The sequence below is a fragment of the Babylonia areolata genome, chromosome 1 (assembly GCF_041734735.1).
Source record: "Babylonia areolata isolate BAREFJ2019XMU chromosome 1, ASM4173473v1, whole genome shotgun sequence".
NCBI classification, from domain to species: Eukaryota; Metazoa; Mollusca; class Gastropoda; order Neogastropoda; family Buccinidae; genus Babylonia; species Babylonia areolata.
Genome location: NC_134876.1, coordinates 19432951 through 19452989, shown reverse-complemented (window position 1 = coordinate 19452989; position 20039 = coordinate 19432951). Strand labels below are relative to the sequence as shown.

General features: G+C 39.9%; 1 protein-coding gene across 1 annotated transcript; it reads left to right on the top strand.

Annotated features, from left to right (window-relative positions):
* Positions 1-62: 62 nt before the first annotated feature.
* On the top strand, positions 63-18650 carry LOC143291444 (MPN domain-containing protein-like). Its single transcript, XM_076601312.1, has 15 exons — positions 63-99; positions 1891-2081; positions 2386-2532; positions 3336-3419; positions 4286-5133; positions 6580-6620; positions 7803-7953; positions 8891-8987; positions 10299-10371; positions 11774-11850; positions 12827-12995; positions 14167-14237; positions 15672-15761; positions 16317-16409; positions 18425-18650. The coding sequence occupies exons 1-15, from the start codon at positions 96-98 to the stop codon at positions 18509-18511; spliced, it is 2223 nt and encodes a 740-aa protein (XP_076457427.1). The 5' UTR covers positions 63-95; the 3' UTR covers positions 18512-18650.
* Positions 18651-20039: the final 1389 nt, after the last annotated feature.

Here is a 20039-nt window from a genome sequence, read left to right as displayed (position 1 = left end):
AGAGGCGAGAACCAACAAAGGTGAAAGGTCACAGGAAGCACATGTAAACAAAGGAGAACGCTGTAAATTTGGTCAACTTTTAAACTTCTGCTGGCATGGGTTGGTGTGCACTTTACCAGTCTTTGAATATTTGTGCATTTATTTCCGCCCATTGTGCGGCCCACATTGATAGATTAATAATGAGCATCAGTATTCAAACATGAAGTTGAAAGTCATTCAGTAAAATCGACATAAAACCGTAAAAGACATCCCGACTTCGCAGACTTTTGCTTTGGATACGTTTTGTTCAAGTTTCGATTTTAAGTTGAATATTCAGTATGGTTTTTAAGCTATAAAAGTATGCAATCAGCTTACTGGACAACAGAATAATCGTTATTAATGGACTATCTACTTTTCTTCCTTCCCTCTCTCTCCCTCCTCCCTCCCTCCCTCTCCCTCTCTCCCTCCCTCTCCCCCTCCACCCCTCTCTCTCGCACTCTGTAGGGGAAGAGATAAGTCTGAAAACAGATAAATTGTAAAGATATGAAAATAATCATTCTTGACTCAGTAATCCAATGTCAAACTGGGACCAGAAAGCATCACTTGGCCAGTCTGAAAAAAGATAGTGGTGCTAGCATATACTTTACATCCCATCAAAGATAAATCAAGGTGCCAGCATATATTTTATATACCATCAAAGATAAACATGTCAGCATATATTCAATAATTTGCATACCATCAATTGAAAGCAAAAGTGCATTGTTGATTAAGGCATTGCTGCAAGCACTGGCCTTCACAGGACACGTTTCACAGTATTCACCTTGCCAACTGCCCACATTGTCACAAGGGTGAATACAAAGTTTGCTGTCAGTGGCAATGCATCCTATGTCTCCATAATCCATTTCCCAAGAAAAAGTCATGTCAATTAACCCAAATTAAGCAGTTTTTAGATTGATCATCATCAAAGACTGAAAGTGAATGAGATACACACAGTTTTTTGTTTAAAAAACTTAAAATACATGAAAAATGATACTATGAAACTAACAAAATTACTATTTTCTTATGAATTTTCTCCATGACTGAATTATTTTCCCCTTTGAGTTAGTTTTTGGTTATTAAAGATAAACAGTGAGTACAGCTGATATCTGTAGGAAGAAGTGTGACTGAATTTCTCAGTAAAACTAACTTCTGCATGGAAGAGGAAACAAAGCTGTTTGAACCATCACAGTTTTCATGCTTGCCAGACAAGATGGTGAATAATACCGCTTTTAAGATGAATGGCTCTTACTGCCTGTTTGTGTCTGGCAGTTCAAATCCTAAAAACAATAGAAAATTTACAATAAAAATTGAAGATCAAGATGAAGCCCAACATTGTTGAAACAGTATTTGTCATGGGCTATGAAGGAATGAAACTTGAGAGCAAGAAAAATACAATACAGGTTTTTAATCCCAGGTTGACTGTTAACTGAAATTCCGGAGACAGGCACAGTCAAAAAATACCACAATGTATTCTTTTCTTTTCTTTTTTTTCTTGTCTTTTCTCTCTTTCTTTCTTTCTTTTTTTTTTTTTTACACATATTTTTTAATTACTACAAACCTGACCTTTTTGTATCATACAGTTTTAAGGTCTGAGTTGTCACTATGAAATAATTGAGCTTTCATGTTGCCCATCAAAACTTGTTCCTGTTCTCATGGTGTTACAATGATACCAGATAAAAGAACATAATAATATCAACAATAAAGAGAGACAGAGAGAGGCACACACATGGTCCCCCACTCACAGACTTTAAATGCATGGGGTGAAAGACTGGAGTAATCAGTGTGCTTTTATCCAGTTCAGGATCTCTTGATATTTTTATACTTTTTTTTTTTAACACCATGTTGTTAACGGATATTGGTATGATTACATAGCATCAGAGGAGAACCAAGCCATGGAGGAAGGGGATGCGGTGGAGGAGGAAGAGGATTATAATGATTCGGAGGAAGACACAGAGCTACAGAAGGCCAAGCAGGCTCTGACAGGTCGAGGGGTCACACTGTCTGACCTGATGGATGAGGGGATCATCCACTCTGGTGAAAATCTTCTGTCCATTGACTACAGGGTATGTGTGTGAAGAAAGTTCCTCTGCCCTCCCCTTTTGTATACACATGATATTTTACATCCAGTTCTTCTAGACTGAAAGGAGGTGACAAGAGGCTGTGATGTGTGTGTGGTGTGTGTGTGTGTGTGTGTGTGTGTGTGTGTGTGTGTGTGCATGAACAAGTATGCATTTGTGAGTTTTAACTAGATACAGAACAGTTTTCACACACACACACACAATAAACAAATAAACAATACTCCTTACTTTCTCCAGGATCAGCATTCCTTTTGCAACTGCCTGCGTTTTTGTTTCTTGTTTCTTTCAGGGGCAGCGGTTTGAAGCTGACTTGTTGCCAAATGGGAAGATCAAGTGGCACGGAGCTGAAGAAGAGTTTTGTACGCCCAGTGCCTGGGCCACGCACTGTAAGCGACTTGTTAACCCCATCAAACGCTCAGGGTGTGGGTGGGCGTCGGTGAGTCGGCATCAGCGTTATCTCATTGTCACTTCGCAAAACTAAACACACAAGAAGACAGATCAAAAAGAAAATAGTATGACGTCAGTCACTTTATTTCTAGCTGTTTGTCTTGACTGAATACTTCAAGTTAATGAATTTAGGTTGCTAAAAGCGGTATCATGGGTTGATTGTATGTGATGTGTGGTAAGGTTGCTTGTTTGCTTTGACTTGGAGGTCCTGTCTTTTTCAGTCTCACTTGTTATTTTCCTTTCTAGCTTCACCTTTATTTGTTTGTGTGTTTGTTGGGCTCTCATGATCAGTTTTATTCTTTTGCCTTCTAAATCAGTCTTCCTTTCTTTGTCTCTGTCCCTGTCTCTTTTTCTGTCAGCCTTTTTCTGTCTTCCTCTCTCTCTCTCTCTCTCTGCCTCTCTCTCTGTGTCTCTTTCTCTCTCTCTCACTCTCTCTCTCTTATCCTGTTTCATCTGTCCACCCCCCCACTGGTGTTTCTCCATCCCCTCTGTACCTAGGAGTCTTTTGTCAGTCTGTTTGATTTTAATATGTGCTTTGAACTTGTAGTTGTAAGGTAATCAGTATCACTGTCACTTTGCACATACGTTTTACCTGTCATAATCGTTTGTGTGTGTTTGTGTCTGTGTGTGTGTGTCTGTGAGTGTGTGTTTGTGAGTGTACATGATGTCTTTGATTGTGAGTGTGTCTGTGTATACACACACTATATGTATGGTGTGTGTATGTGAAAGCGACAAACTTTTCTTCACACGGTACTTTTCATTCTCTAACTCAGTGGTGTTGATGACCGGCAGGTGAAATACAAGGGACGCAAGCTGGACACATGGAAATCCATCTGGTCACGCAGACATCACCCTGGCAGTCCTTTCCGCAGCACAGTAAGCCGATGAAACAACTGGGTCACTAGCTGATGATGCAACATGTTTTGTTGTTGTTTGTTTGTTGTTGTTTTTTTTCCACTTTTTTCCTATGTAACATTTTGTAGGTTCTCCAGACCTAACCTGCATGCTGGGTTTTTACTTAGGTCAGCAGGGTCTACTCCCCCACCCACATTTTCTAAAAAAATGATCTTTTTAAGCAGTTGTGTTGTAGTGTTCTTAAATGGATCAATCCATAGAACTTTGTCTCCTTGAAACTGAAACATGGTTATTGATATTGCTTTCCAAAGCAGGCTTCTAATACCAGTCTTTTTCCCTAGAAGTAGAAATGGCTTTCCTGAGTCTTATTTCTGTTTTTTTGTTGTTTTTTGTTGTTTTTTGTTTGTTTGTTTTTGTTTAAGCCAGTTGATTTATCTTGAACTGAATCTTGTTTTTGATAATAGTTGAGGCTTGATCATTTCTCTCTTGATATTGTCGGCTTGGCTTCAAATAGTATTAATTGTTGCTGATAATCAACAAAAATGTCAGTATGTGGTTCATGACAAGCACTATACATGAAGACCTAAATTGAAGTCCATGTATGGTATATTTCTTCAACAGAAAGGATAATGCTTAGAGTTGAGCCAGGTTATTCCCTCTTCCAGTGTAATCTGCATGATTTGTTGACAATGCAGAAACATGGTTGGTGCTTGAAGAAGGCATAAACATCTTCATATGATGATGTGGAATCAGAAACACCTGATGTGAGTGGAAGCTGTGGTAGATCCATTAAAAATTCTGGGGGGAAAGATTGAATGTGAATGGATTTATACAGTAAATATAAATCACACACTGGTCTTAAAAATTGATGTGATTTGATTCCACAGTCACCACATCAGGCAGCTTTGGCAGCAGAGACGCACAATGGCTCAGTTCAGGCAACAGCAACGATGCCACTTAACGTTCAGGCAACAGCACTAACGCCACACAACGTTCAGGCAACAGCACTAACGCCACACAACATTCAGGCAACAGCACTAACGCCACACAACGTTCAGGCAACAGCACTAACGTCACACAACATTCAGGCAACAGCACTAACACCACACAACATTCAGGCAACAGCACTAACACCACACAACATTCAGGCAACAGCACTAACACCACACAACATTCAGGCAACAGCACTAACACCACACAGCATTCAGGCTATAGCGACGACATTGCACAACCTTCAGGCAACAGCAGTAACACCACACAACGTTCAAGCACCAGCAACAATGCCACACAACATTCAGGCAACACCACACAACATTCAGGCAACAGCAGTAACACCACACAAAGTTCAGGCAACAGCAACGATGCCACTCAACATTCAGGCAACACCACACAACATTCAGGCAACACCACACAACATTCAGGCAACAGCAGTAACACCACACAGCGTTCAGGCAATAGCAACGATGCCACTCAACCAAGAAAACGGAGAGCTGAAAGGGGATCCTCCCTCCACCACAGAGGCAGTGGACACAAGAGTGCAGGAAACAATAATGATGGCAACAGCAGCTGTCACAACGGTAACAGCAGCAGCCATGCCAACAACAGTGTCAGTGACAACATTGACAGCGTCATCAGCAACATCAAGAGTGACAACTGTTGCATCACCACCATCATCAACTGCTGCAGCACCTTTGCTGTCTCCTGTTGCCAACGGTGCTGGGACAATATCATTCAGGTATTCATCACGTCTTTTCTGTAAGGGCAGCTGCCATTGCAATATGCACTAAACTGCTGTCTTAACCCTTTAACCCTTTCACCGCCAGTCAATTTAGAGTACAAAATTCCCTTTTGGTATAAACACAGAAAAGACAGTGGCTAAGAATAGCTGGGGATTCCCCCTGCGATGTATAGAAAATATGACCTATCCTACCACCAAACATTAAAAGCAGTAGGTTCATGGATAACAGACCAATGAATGGTCACCTTTCAGTGACATGGGTCCTCTACCATGCCTGTGCATAAATGCGAGCTTGGTGGTGAAAGGGTTAAGTACTGGGAGGTTTTTGCACATATTTCTAGATGATTTTACAACAAAAAGAAAATGAATGTCAGTTCGCATATATCATTAGATTTTGTCTCATTTGTCAATGTTTACAATTCTTGTAGATATCATTGTCAGGATCAAAAACACCAAGTACATCTCGGAAAAGTTTGTTTGATAGTGGAGTGATGGCCTAGAGGTAACGCGTCCGCCTAGGAAGCAAGAGAATCTGAGCGCACTGGTTCGAATCACGGCTCAGCCGCCGATATTTTCTCCCCTCCACTAGACCTTGAGTGGTGGTCTGGATACTACTACTAGTCATTCGGATAAACCGAGGTCCCGTGTGCAGCATGCACTTAGCACATGTAAAAGAACCCACAGCAACAAAAGGGTTGTTCCTGGCAAAATTCTGTAGAAAAATCCACTTCGATAGGAAAAACAAATAAAACTGCATGCAGGAAAAAATACAAAAAAAAAAGTGGCGCTGTAGTATAGCGACGCGCTCTCCCTAGGGAGAGCAGCCTGAATTTCACACAGAGAAATCTGCTGTGATAAAAAGAAATACAAATACAAATGCAAATGCTTGCCAAGTAGTGGAATACTTGGGCTTTTCTAGCTATTATCCCAAACAAAATTTGCAAAAAGACAAAAAATGGCTAATAAAAATTAACGCTCAAACTGTGCCGAAACTCAACAGAAGCTTATCAAGAGTCATGTCCCCTCCCCAATCATTTATATTTAGTTGAAAGTCAGAAAACTCTTTCATGAATTTGGATTTGATGTCTGAAGAGTGCTCAAGAATAACAGAAAATGTACACAATGGGGCCAAGGTAATGCGGGGCATAGAGCAGAGTGAGTTAAATTAAATATATATTAGACAAATGCAGTAGTGAAAGCACTGAATTTTTTCTTTTTGAAAAGAACCTAGCTTTGATTCCTGGATGCACATGGTATGAAAACAGTAAAGAGTGGACTTTTTTTTTGGTTTTTATGTATGCAGAATATATAACACAAACATGACAAGATACTATAACGCATGTCAGGATTTAGTGGGTCTTGTGTCTAGCACCAGCATTCTGATCAGGCATCTATATTTTTGTAACCTTTTTACCGGAGTATTCATTGTTGTTTTTTCTCCAGGCCCTCTTCTGAGATGATCCCGCACAATTTTCAGGAAGAAGGTAAAAGTGTGCTTTGCTCATATCTGAATTCTTTCTGTCTGTCTTAGTGCACATGTAGTGTGAGCGCAAACTGGTACGGCAGGAGTATGGATAATGACTGTCTTTGACAGTATATTCATCAAATATGTGTGAGAGTTTATTGCAAGAGCACATGTTCAGTGTGCTATTTCCATAGTCTTACTGCTAAGCTAACTTTGCACTGCTGAGATCAGTCATGCAATCCAGCCCTGCTGAACTGAATGCAACAAAATCTCTTGTCTCTTTCTGTGTTTACCAGATTAGAAATCCAGATTCCTTTTCACACTCTGTTTCACTACACATACTTTACCGTGACCCACTAGTGCAGACTCCAGCTGGGAGTCCGATTCCTGTCCTGTGCAAACTACTATCCACCTACGCAGAGAAAACGAAAGTAGCTATGGCCGATAACCTCCCGGAAAAAGGTTACCTCCCGTCTGTATCCCTGACTAGCTTCCTCTTTTAGTTAGATAAACGTAATTTTAGGGAAAAAAAATTTCCTTTTCACACCAGTCAGATTTATCAAATGAAATTGGTTATTTCTTGTTCTATAGTTCTATTTAGATATGTAGGAGTTAGGGTGCTGTGATACTGTAATCTTTTTTTTTATGTTTCTTAAAGATGCTTTCATAAAGAGAGGATCTCTACATATTTAGTTGTTGAGAAGAAAAACAACAACTTAAAAAAAAAAATTTAAAAAAAAGAAACATTATCAGTTGATTCTAATGCACTATTACGCTCCAAAGGTTACTCTCTGTGTCTGCTTGTGTTTTCATGTCCGATGGATTCTGCAGTGATGTCAATTCTCAGTTTGAAAGCTTCAGGTGCTCTTTATTATTGTTGCTAAACCATTGACATGTAAGCTCTAGTCAACTTTAATATCTCTCAAGAGAAACTGCTCTGTGGTCATGCAGTTCACAATACAAAGACAAGACATGCACAACATGTTTAAGCATTCAAAGAAATCACAAAAAAATATTACACTGACATATTTAAGAATATTGTACATCATTTTTGAACAGTGGACAAATCCTTGTGAACAATTTAAACACAAACACAGTATATAAAACTGTTAGAAGATGCATAAAAATCATCAGACACGACCTCAGTGTCACCAGGTGTGCAGCACCACCTGACCGTTCCAATGATCCACTGTGCTGACAGCTCTCAACCTGATCATGGCCCCCGGCAGCACTGACAGCACCCTGACAGAGGAGAGCAGCAAGGTGCCGGTCAGGAGTGCCGTGTCCTGTGGCCTGCCCAGTCAGCGCATTTCTGTCAAGTACGCCTCCCTGGGACCTCGCACTGATGCCAGGTACAGTTTGCTGCAGTGAGCACAGTAAAAGGAGCAAGTGATTTAGAGACCTGTTTCTTATTTACAAGCATGCTAGCGGGCGAGAAGTACATGTGCAAAGAAACGAATGTGAGGCGGGAAGAAGGTGTTATCCTTTTGTCATGGCAAAATTGCTTTAAAGGCTACCTGGCCTTGACCAGCGAGAACCTTGCCACTCTTGCTGCAAGGTGGAGGAAAGAAACACAGCTTCTTGCAAGAACAATACCAAATGAAATTAGCATGTAACTGTAAGAAAGGCACCTCAGTTTGACATGAAGGTTGAATTTTACTTGATGAAATGGTGTTTATAGTTCATAACTAATGTTCTTGTTTATAGTTCATAACTAATGTTCATATGTCAATGATGAATTGGAAATCAGGAAGAATGATGCTAGGGGATTGTTCTTTATTGGAATTGGGACAATGGAAGATTTTGAAGTTAGAATCAGTCATTTGCATAATTTGTGATAAAGTTAGAATCAATCATTTGCATAATTTTATGATAAAACAGTACAAATGCAACTGCTTTCTTTTTCTAAAACCTGTAAAACAATACAAATACTACTGCCTTTTTTTTATTATTTTTTTTTTTAGAATACCTGTAAACATGTTCCCAATGTTCCCTATGGAGAACTTTCTCAGGGCATCCATGATGACAAAATGCTATGGTCTCTGCTGCTGTTATTGTTGGTTGTTGTTTTTCATTTTTACCCAGCAATCACTTGCTCCTGAAGATTTTATGTGTGTGTGTTTTGTTATTGTGTTGTTGTTTTTTTGTAGTGGAATGTTACAAAAAACAAAAAAAGTGAGAATTCTTCAGAACAGCAGCAGAAAAGTGGAGATCCAAAACACATGCAGGTCTTCCAAGTGCGCAGAAATGAAATGAATGACGTTTTTTTTCCCCCCTGTGACTATTTAGGGACCCTGGAACATTTGTGAAGTGTGAACACTTTGAGAACATGTCCAGAAGCCAGCCCTTCAGTGTGACAGTGTCTACCAATGCCCTCATGCTTATGGTGAGTCTTCAACCACTGATTGTGGCTACACTGACTGGGACAGTCTTATATATCTCGAACTTACACTACCTGTTTCGTTTGTTTATTTCCTTATTTAAATTTTCTTCTCACTTTATGAGCCTGTCTGTATAATTCCATGTTCCAGAGGTTCTGGTGGCTTAGGACTGCTTCTGAATCCATTAATAGCACTGTGCCATGCAGTCTTCTTATGTTGACTGTGAGTTGTAACGACTGGCAAAACGGTTACTGCTGGTTTTATTATTGTTGCGTAAATTCTCTCTGTGTTCGTGTGTGTGTCCTTCATTACATGTTTTTGTAGAATGGTTGGCGTCTGTAATAGTTTTATGAAATTTTTTTTTCTGTGAATTTTTTGTTTCCAGTTTATTCTCTGTCTGAACACTTTGAGTTTATTGGCTCACATGTGAGAACAGAGTGAGTCAATGTAATAACCCTATGTTTTGTTGTCTGTGCAGTGTGTGTTTGTATGTATGTATGTATGTGTGTATGTATGTATGTCTGTCTGTCTGTCTGTCTAAACCAACTGAATATAAAAAGGACATTGAGATTATCCTCAGGAAATATGAACAGTTCTGTGTGAGAAAGTCAAATGAAATTTTTGAAATTTCTCTCTTCAACAAAAGGTGCCAAGAAGAAGGAGAAAGTGTGGATGTTTATGTCACAGGTCTGAGTCAATTGGCGAAACATGCTATTTTGGAACAGTGGAGGAACACATGATATGTGACAAGGTAGTTGCAGGAATAATCAGACAGAAGATGCAGGGAAGATTCTCCTTGGAGACATATAAACGGTAGTAGTCTTCTTGATTTGATTGTGCGACCATTTGGTAACGCAACAATAATGATATTAAAAATAAGGTAAGAGGGATAATGATAAAGAAGATGTGTATTTATATAACACCTAAACTTATCGTCTTTAAGCGCATTTTATAGCTGAATAAATCTGTCTTTATCATTGTGGATCAGTGATGTTTTTCATGTCATATACTGTATTATGTCAGACTGTGATGTATCAGTTAGACACGGTCAGTATATTTAACCAAACATGGAGTATAACACAAACTCCTCATTTTGGTTTCATACACTGCAATGTGTCAAATTGATGCATTAGACAGAGTTTGGCATGTTAAGTATATTTAATGTAACAGGAGTATGACACGGAACTCCTCATGTTGATGATATGTGTCATGTGTGTGTTAGTAGCAATGAAAAGTAGGAAATCATAAATAAAGTTGATTTTTTTTTTTTTCTAGATTAAAAAAAAAAATTATTTGGGTTTGGATAACGTGTGCAGGATTTCCATTGCCACCTGACTACGTCAGAAGTGGTGGGATACCTTGGAGGTACTTGGTGTCCTGAGACACACAGTGAGTGCCAGTCCCCTGTGCCCATTGCACTGTGGTCTGTGGTGCCTTGTGGGGCTTGTCTTTTCTCTGTCTCTCTCTCTTTGTCTCTTTCGCTTTGATCATGTAAACAAGCAGAACTGGCACATGTGCTTTGCTTACCCTACAACTCAAAGCATGTTTAACAATACATTTTTTTGAGTGAATAGGATACTGGAGTATTGAATTGTCAAAGAAAAAAATAACTCCCCTGAAATGCTATTTTGAAATTTTGAAATGGTGGAACAACACTCGCTACTCACACATCTGACCCACATACCCCTCCCCTATCTCTCTCATGCATGCATGCACACAGGCACACACACAGGCATGCACACTCGCACACACGCATACACACACACATACACACACAGAGTCACACACACAGAGTCACACACACACACACACACACACATAGAGTCACACACACACAGAGTCACACATACACACACAGAGTCACACACACAGAGTCACACACACACACACACACACACACACACATACGCACACATACACGCACACACATTGTCAGAGATTATGGTATCACTTTTTGTTCTTGTGAGAAAACTCAAAATGTCTTTTATAGGTGTAAAAATTGAAGATAACATATCCTTCAGATATGAACAGATTTTAAATGAATGTAATCAGTTATTATCTAAAGTTAGATACCTAACTCTAAGCGCTTTACAAATACAGTCTTCTTCTTCTTCTTCTTCTTCTTCTTCTTCGTTCGTGGGTTGCAAGTCCCACGTTCACTTGCATGTACACAAGTGGGCTTTTACGTGCATGACCATTTTTACCTGCCATGTAGGCAGCCATACTCCGCTTTCGGGGGTGTGCATGCTGGGTATGTTCTTGTTTCCATAAACCACCGAGCGCTGACATGGATTACAGGATCTTTAACGTGCGTATTTGATCTTCTGCATGCGTTTACACACGAAGGGGGTTCAGGCACTAGCAGGTCTGCACATTATGTTCACCTAGGAAATCGTAAAATTCTCCACCCTTTACCCACCAGGCGCCATCACCGTGATTCGAACCCGGGACCCTCAGATTGAAAGTCCAACGCTTTAACCACTTGGCTATTGTGCCCGTCACAAACACAGTCATTTACCTGCCTGGGTAGAGCTGACTGACAGGTACCTTTACTCGCTCATCGTTTGTTTCCTGTCTTTCAGTGAGCCTTTAGTCATGCGCACACACACACATGTGTATTAGAGTGGATTTTTCTTCAGAGTTTTTCCAGGGACATCCCTTTTTGTTGCCATGGTTTATTTTACATGTGCTAAGTACATGCTGCACTTGGGACTATGCTTTATAGTCTAACCTGATCACTTGCAGATGGTGGGAGAAATACGTCAGGTTGATCCATCTGCTGTTTTTGCAGATGTGCGCATCAGCCAGGCTTTCCCGTGTAAGTGTCTCCTGAGTGACAAGGACAAAGCTGCCATTGTCGAAGAAGAAGTAAGTAATCTGATTTGATGGTAAATGGAGAAAGGTAATAGAGCAAACTATTCCATATGTGTTGTCACTGTGTGTGTGTGTGTGTGTGTACTAGAGTGCATTTACTTACGTGTACAAAATTTAGCAGTGTTGAAGTAAAATGACTTATGTGAACAGACATTTCCTCAATGTTTGTATTAACTGTTGTGTAGATTTCTGCACTGCTTTCTCAGGTTTTTTCTGTGTTTTTTTCAAAAGATTGATGGACTTTTTTTTAACTGTTAAATTTTGTAACACACTGTATCTTAAGTTTCACTATATTATAGCTTAATGTTACCCAAATCTACAAGTGGTATACTGATTGCTGGGAGATCAGATTAGTTTTATTACTGACTGATTGGTAGATTTTAAAATCATTTTTGTTGTCATTTTTCTGGCTTAAAACATGCCGTTTTCCTTTCTTTTGATCATTGCTCATCTTCCAACATCAATTTATATTAATTATTGACTTTATTATGATCCAGTCATTCTTTGGTGATGTAGTGCTGAGCTTCTTACTTCACTTTCATAGAGGTGGATTTCGTCATTAAAGCCTGCTCTTCTTATTTTCTGCTTAGAATGTACTTGGTAACCTAGTGGTTAGAGCATTTGACTTTGAAACGGTGGGTTGTGAGGTCAGATCCTGACTGCGGCCCCTGGTGGGTGTACAGCTTGAGGTACCCCATATTCCATGCAAGCATTCATTGGGTAATGGTTAAGGAAATTGGAAACAAAACCATCACTCGGGTTGATGTTATGAAAATGGGAAACAGCCAACATAACCCCACCCCCACCCGTGCACCCACACACCTTCCTCTGCAAGAAAATGGTGAACGGTTTCCTTAAGTGAGTCAAGAGTGGGTGTAAAAACATCATGCATGTGCAAATCCCAACCTGTGGATCCATCCATACAAGTGAACATAGTGCTGTGTTCAACGATGGCCCCCGCATTGCACAGATCCGACAGAGCATGGAGAGGCAGGGGTGCAGTGTGGTGGGGTGGTACCACAGCCACCCACTGTGTCAGCCCGACCCCAGTCTGCGGGACATCGACTGCCAGATGCACCACCAGGTCAGCATGAAGGGCCCGGGAGGCATCTACCTGCCGTGCGTCGGCCTCATCCTGTGTAAGCCCTGAGCGGTTCTTCAGTGCTTCTGAGTGGCTGTTCGCATTGACATGCACTGATCAGTGTGAATGTGATATTGACTATTATGTCCCACTCACACATTTTCATGTATATGCAGGCATAGGGATATGCACTTAGATGCACTTGAGTCACTTTCGTACAGAGATACGCATGCGCCCACAGACAGTCACTGACACAAACATGAAGACAGTCACATACACAGATACACTTGCACATAATTATACATACACATACTACGTACTAACGCACATACACACGCAAACATACCCCCCCCCCCTTCCGCACCTCCCCCCTCCCACACACACACTCTCTCTCTCTCTCTCACACACACACACACACACACACACACACACATAACGGGTGCAACAGCAGTACCGCTGGATTCTCACCTGAGTGTCCTGAATTTGTCCTGATGCCCAGTTTTGGCATACCTGGTGGGAGAAAGAAATTTTCCAGTCTCCCTGGTCAACTTACATGCAGTCCTGCTAGGTCCTGAGTCTCCTTCATGTGTATATCACTATGTGCATGCAGAAAATCAAGAGCACACATCACAGATCCTGTAAGTCAAATCAGGGCTCAGTGGGTTATAGAAACATAGAAATACCCAGCTTACACCAACCACAACAAATCTATCAGCAAAACCATTGATTTGGTTGAACAGCTGTTTGTCCAGGAACTGTATGTTCTTTTATTGAAACTTATCTTCATTAATCATTTTCAACAAAACAGCAAACAAGCAACAACAAAAACCAAACCAGAAAACAAAGCAGAAGCAAATAACTGACCTGGCTCTGAAAATGTACTTTGAAAGAGAAATAAGAGTAAATATGTTTGTAATGTAAGTTTGTGCCTGCCTATGTGTGCGTATGTGTTAGGGTAGCTGTTAGATACACATGAATGTTAAAATGTATGTATGCAGTGTGTGTGTGTGTGTGTACGTGTGTACGTGTGTGTGTGTGTGTGTGTGTGTAGTCACATTTTGGTGTGTGTATGTATACATACATAGATATAATGTTTTATGTTAACAAAAGCGTTTTTGTAAAGCACCTAGAGCAGATTTCTGGATAGTGTGCTATATAAGTATCCATTATTATTATTATTATTAATGTGCAGCCTACATAATAAGTGTGAAAGAGTTTGTAATGTGCAGCCCCCTATGATTGTCGGAACAACAAGGCAGAATCTTCCTACGAAGCGTTCTGGGTCATGCCACCCCCTGAGGTGAGTTGCAATGCATGGCGTATTTGTATTTGTATTTCTTTTTATCACAACAGATTTCTCTGTGTGAAATTCGGGCTGCTCTCCCCAGGGAGAGCGCGTCGCTACACTACAGCGCCACCCATTTTTTTTGTATTTTTTCCTGCATGCAGTTTTATTTGTTTTTCCTATCGATGTGGATTTTTCTACAGAATTTTGCCAGGAACAACACTTTGGTTGCCGTGGGTTCTTTTACATGCGCTAAGTGCATGCTGCACACGGGACCTCAGTTTATCGTCTCATCCGAATGACTAGCGTCCAGACCACCACTTAAGGTCTAGTGGAGGGGGAGAAAATATCGGCGGCTGAACCGTGATTCAGGGACGCGTTACCTCTAGGCCATCACTCCACAATGTAGTAGGCATGTCTGTGTTTGATGCATTGAACATGCAGGGTAGCAGCGCACGTGTGTGTGTGTGTGTGTGTGTGCAAATATGCATGTGTGTTTTTCTCTTGCTCCCATCCAAAACAGTGGTGCCGGTAATGACAGCATTCTGGGACTGTGTTGATGTCAGATGTTTTGGGGAAGCTTTTGCTGCAGCTACAAACACTTCTAAGTCTCTGATCTCTGATTATTATTATTATTATTTTATTATTTTTATTATTATTATTATTATTATATATATATAATTTTTTTTTTGATTATTATTATTTTGTTTTGTTTCGTTTTGTTTTGTACACTTATAGTTGACTTCATCAAGTTTTTGTGCCTTATACATATTAGTAGTAGTAGTAGTAGTTCTTTTTTATGTATTTATCTATTATTTATTTCCTCTTTTTTTTTCTCAAGGCCTGACTAAGCGCGTTGGGTTATGCTGCTGGTCAGGCATCTGCTTGGCAGATGTGGTGTAGCGTATATGGATTTGTCCGAACGCAGTGACACCTCCTCGAGCTACTGAAACTGAAACTGAAAAACTGATCTCTGATTGAAAACAGGAGTAAATCATACACTCCCAATCAGGAATATTTTGATGGAGAGAGTTAATAATTCCATGCTTACTGTTTACTTCCAGTAGCATACTCTGCCAACAGTATTTGCAGTTATTTGTAACCATCAGACATGCATATATATATATATACAGAGAGAGAGAGAGAGAGAGAGTAAATATATATACATATATATATATATATATATAGAGAGAGAGAGAGAGAGAGAGATCTATCTCTCTGTATATATATGTATATATATATATATATATATCTGATATTATATATATGTGTAGATAGATAGATCTATCTCTCTTTCTCTTTCTTTCCCTCTCTCTCTCTCTCTCTGTATGTATATATGTGTCTGTGCTGTCTAAACTTAGTTTGTCCTTTGTACTATGTTGTATGTTGGTGTAGAAAGAAAACAAGCTGAGTGCCTCTGGGACATAATCATGACACACACTGTTGCAGGACAACCCAAATGGTTACGGAATGCCCATGCACGTGAGATGCATTGTGCACCAGAGCAGTTCCCTGTCAGAAGAGCTGCTTCATGAAATGGTAATGTTGCTGAACTTAACTTTGAGGCAACTTTTGTCTGAAGGTTCAAAAACTGGTAGGTCAGTCCTCATGTGGCCTGTGTGGTCAGCTTGACTGTCAGCAACAAAAGGTAAAGATAAAACTGGTAGAGGCATTGATTGTGGTTAAAGAATGTAGAGAGAATAGGGGGTGGGGGTGATATGGAAAAGAAGTAGAGCTTAATTAAGCAGCTGCTGCATAAGGTGGGTATAAAGCATGAATACCCAGGGTGACACTGGATGCGTTTGTGTATGTGTGTGTGTGTGTTTTTGTAAGTGCATCTATGTGCATGCACACTTAAGAAGGCCATTTTTAAATAATGCTTTTACATATACAAATTCAGCATAATGGTTTGAAATGAAGTTTTCAATTAACAAAACGATAGAATGTCTCAGCCATTTAAAAAAAGCAACTAAACTGACTTTTGTCTTTTCTAGTAGTTTACATTTTTTGGCAGATCTTTCATTTCTGTTTGCCTTTTTTTTTAAACAGTCCTTTTCCAGATTGGTATGTACACATGTATTTGCTCTGGTACAGAATCAGCTTGCAGACTTCTACCGTGGCTTCGCAACACGCATACGCTGGAAAGAGCTGTGGTCGGATAACCTGTCACATTTGGAAAAGATGAAGGTGGGTAGCAGATTGATTGTGCGTGTGTCTGTCAGAGAGAGGGAGAGAGAGGGGTTCAAACTCAGGTGATTTATCCATAAGGCCACGGCCCCATATGAACAATGGGAGATAAGTGGAATGATGGCCTGGAGGTAACGCGTCCGTCAAGGAGGCGAGAGAATCTGAGCGCGCTGGTTCGAATCACGGCTCAGCCGCTGATATTTTCTCCCCCTCCACTAGACCTTGAGTGGTGGTCTGGACGCTAGTCATTCAGATGAGACGATAAACCGAGGTCCCGTGTGCAGCATGCACTTAGCGCATGTAAAAGAACCCACGGCAACAGAAGGTTTGTTCCTGGCAAAATTCTGTAAAAAAATCCACTTCAATAGGAAAAACAAATAAAACTGCACACAAGAAAAAATACAAAAAAAAATGGGTGGCACTGTAGTATAGCGACGCGCTCTCCCTTGGGAGAGCAGCCCGAATTGCACACAGAGAAATCTTTTGTGATAAAAAGAAATAGAAATACAAATAGCAAAATGTGTAAATGTCACTGTAAATGTTCACATCTATACACTTGTTTTCACAGCTTAATTATTTAAGAAAGTAAGACAACAGCATTTCCCTGACCATGAAAGCGCTATATAGAAACAATGCCAGATTGCAAATGATACCATTATCACAGAGAGAGAGAGATGGTGTGATGTGGTAATTTTTACAAACATGGTTTGCTTCATGGTGTTGCAGTATGCTTATTTGTCTTCATAAGAACGTGTGCGTGCTCACATCTGTATGTATATTGATATGTATTCATCTGTCCTTGTCGTTAAATGTGTGTTTGTGTGTGTTTTTATGTGCTATCTCAGTATGTTCACATGTCATTGAATTCATATGCTCTCATGGCAGTGTGCAACACATTATGATCTTTGATGACTAACCCGTATCTTCCAGATTTTTTTCTTTATTTGATTAGTGTTGTTTACTCCTATGAAAAAAAAGAGAGAAAAAACAATTGTAGACTGATTGTATGATGCTATTATTTGTTCATTCTGGATCAGATTCTTCATTGGAAATGGGAGTTGTTTCCCTTGCCATTTTCCTCTGCAAGGACTGCCTGCACACTGATAAATCTTCCATAACTTCAAAACAAAGGGTGACATCAAAATAACAATTTAGAAATGCAGGCAAAAATATCACTCTTGACCATGGATGTCCCTACAAGGTGTAGGAACAGGGTTGATGTGTCATGAGACTCCAAGCACTATGATTAGAGTGAAATTTTTAATGCACTTTCCTTGAGCAACTGAGAAAGGGATGAAAACAAGTCTTTGTCAACAGCTCATCTGTCATGATTTGAAGAAGAAGAAAAAACACCCAAAAAACAGAAGATTTTTCATTTAACCATTGGTTGGTTGGTTGGTTGTTTTTTTGTTTGTTTGTTTGGTTTTTTTTAATATTTCTTTCATTTAACCACTGCTATTTATTCATTTATTAATGAACGACGGACCAGGCGGAGTAGGAAACCTTTCCCAACGGCTGTGAAGATGGAAGAGGATAACCAAAGGGCAGGAGGAGCTCTTATCCATGGCTGGAAGTCCTCCTAGGAGACGGAACTCCGAAGAAAAACCTGCACCTGCTGAGGCCGTCCTACACGTGGCAGTATCTGCAACTGTGGAACTCTGAACGTCGGTAGGTGAGAGAGTGGGGAAGGGACTGCACAACTCCTCCTTACTAAAAACAAGTCACCTGTGCTGGTCAGGAGAGAACGCTGGCCATTAAGGAGAAGCGTGAGCGAAGGAAGCAGGGCTCAACTTCTGGAGACATTTTCCCTTGCAACGCCTGTAGGAAGTACTGCGCATCCAGAATAAGCCTCGTCTCCCATATGAGGACACACACCAACAGATAAGTCTGCCTGCCTACTCATCCGTCGGACCGACGGGAGACTCCATCAATTTATTTATTTGTATTTATTGGTTTCCTCATGGTTGTTTACAATAAATAAAAAAAAAATTTAAAGATAAAATTTTTCATTGCAGAGATCATTGCGCTCCAAACTGCCAAAGGACCAGACTGAGAGCAGCTCTTTCTTCGCTTTTCTGCAGCAGCTGCTGACCAGAAAGTGACAAGCGTCATGGCAGGGCAGATAAGCACGATTGTTGAACATACTTATTGCCCTTTCATAGAGTCAGAAGCTTGGGAGAAAATGTTCAGTAAGAGGATGTAGTTGAGCATACCTGTTTCCAGAATGAGGTGTGGGAGAGAGAGAATGATGTTCAGCAAGAGAATATTATTGAGCATTGTGTGTTGAAGCTGCAAATTGTATGTGCAGTGTGTATATGTGTGTGTGTGTGTGTGCATGCTTGTGTGAATATGTATGCATGTGTAGGTATGCACAAGTTCACTGAACATTACCCATTTTTCTTCCACGTATATGTCTTTCTTTTTTATTTATCCTATTTTAATGTATTTTACTTATTTCTTTATTTTGTTTAACCTGTCTTATTTTATGTTGATGTTTAATGTATACGTATGGTAGGCTCTGAGGGCCCTGACAGTGTCTTGGGTTTATGTGTAGGTCAGATATCCGCCCCCCCCTCCCCCCTTTTTTTTTGTTCTTTTTCTTCTTCTGAAGTGGATGTGGTGTAGCATATATGGATCAGTCTGCACACTTTGACTGATTCTTGAAACTAAAACTGAAACTATAACGAATACCTATTGCTGTTTCTAGAATCAAAGGGGGAGAACTTTTTTTTTTTTTTTTTTTTTTAAATGTATATGATGTATGTGCATGTTGGTTGGTAAAGTTACATTGATCACTGATCATGGTTGAATATGCATAAGTGTTTCATTCAGTTCGTCCCAATCATGCAAGTATCGACTTTATATTATGCACAATATGAAATGCATCGTCTTTAGTGTGTCAGTGTATGTGCATGTTCTTTTTTCTCTTAATTTCCTTTCAAAGACAGAGTGTGTGTATTTGTGTGTTGTTGAGTTTTTGTTTGCTGTTTACTACAATAGACTTCTCACTTGTTAAATTTAGAACATCATATGTGTGTGTGTATGTGTCTGTGTGTATGGTTCTGATGGTCCATGTATTTGTCTTTTACATTTTTAAAAATTTGACCTGTTCGGTTCAGAATTATGTTTTTGATAAGAATAAATCATCACAGTGCCACTTTTTGTATTCAAAATTGGAGGTTCCAGAATCTTCTTTAATATGAATATATCTTCCACACTTGCTTGCTATTTTTACGTTCTAAGATTGTTTAAAGAAAAGAAAAAAGCTTCAGTTCATTTTCATTGTGTTTGTTTCTATGTTTGTTTCTTTGTTATTGGTTTTTTCTTCTTTCTTTTTTTTACTGTGTGAAACGAACCACTGACTTTGAAAGTGTCCAGCACCCACTCTGAGGCCATGTGCACTTGGCTAATATTGCGGATTTAAAAGAAAAAAATATTGATTCATGTTAATGGTCATCATCACTGGCTTTCTGTACTTTTTGTCTGCTTAAGTTGAGTGCCAGCAGGAATAGCATGTAAACGTGTAGATAAGTTGGTGGGGCTAGGCTACAAAATACAGGTGAAAGCAAACATGTGTGTTCATTTTCCCATTATTCATAGTAGATTGGAAAGCAAAAAAAAAGAGAACTG

What these genes read in the sequence shown, in the direction of transcription:
- LOC143291444 (XM_076601312.1), top strand. An exon ending in CTGCCATTGTCGAAGAAGAA is followed by an intron (nt 11,851 to 12,826) that starts GTAAGTAATCTG and finishes CGCATTGCACAG; the next exon opens with ATCCGACAGAGCATGGAGAG. An exon ending in GGGTCATGCCACCCCCTGAG is followed by an intron (nt 14,238 to 15,671) that starts GTGAGTTGCAAT and finishes ACACTGTTGCAG; the next exon opens with GACAACCCAAATGGTTACGG.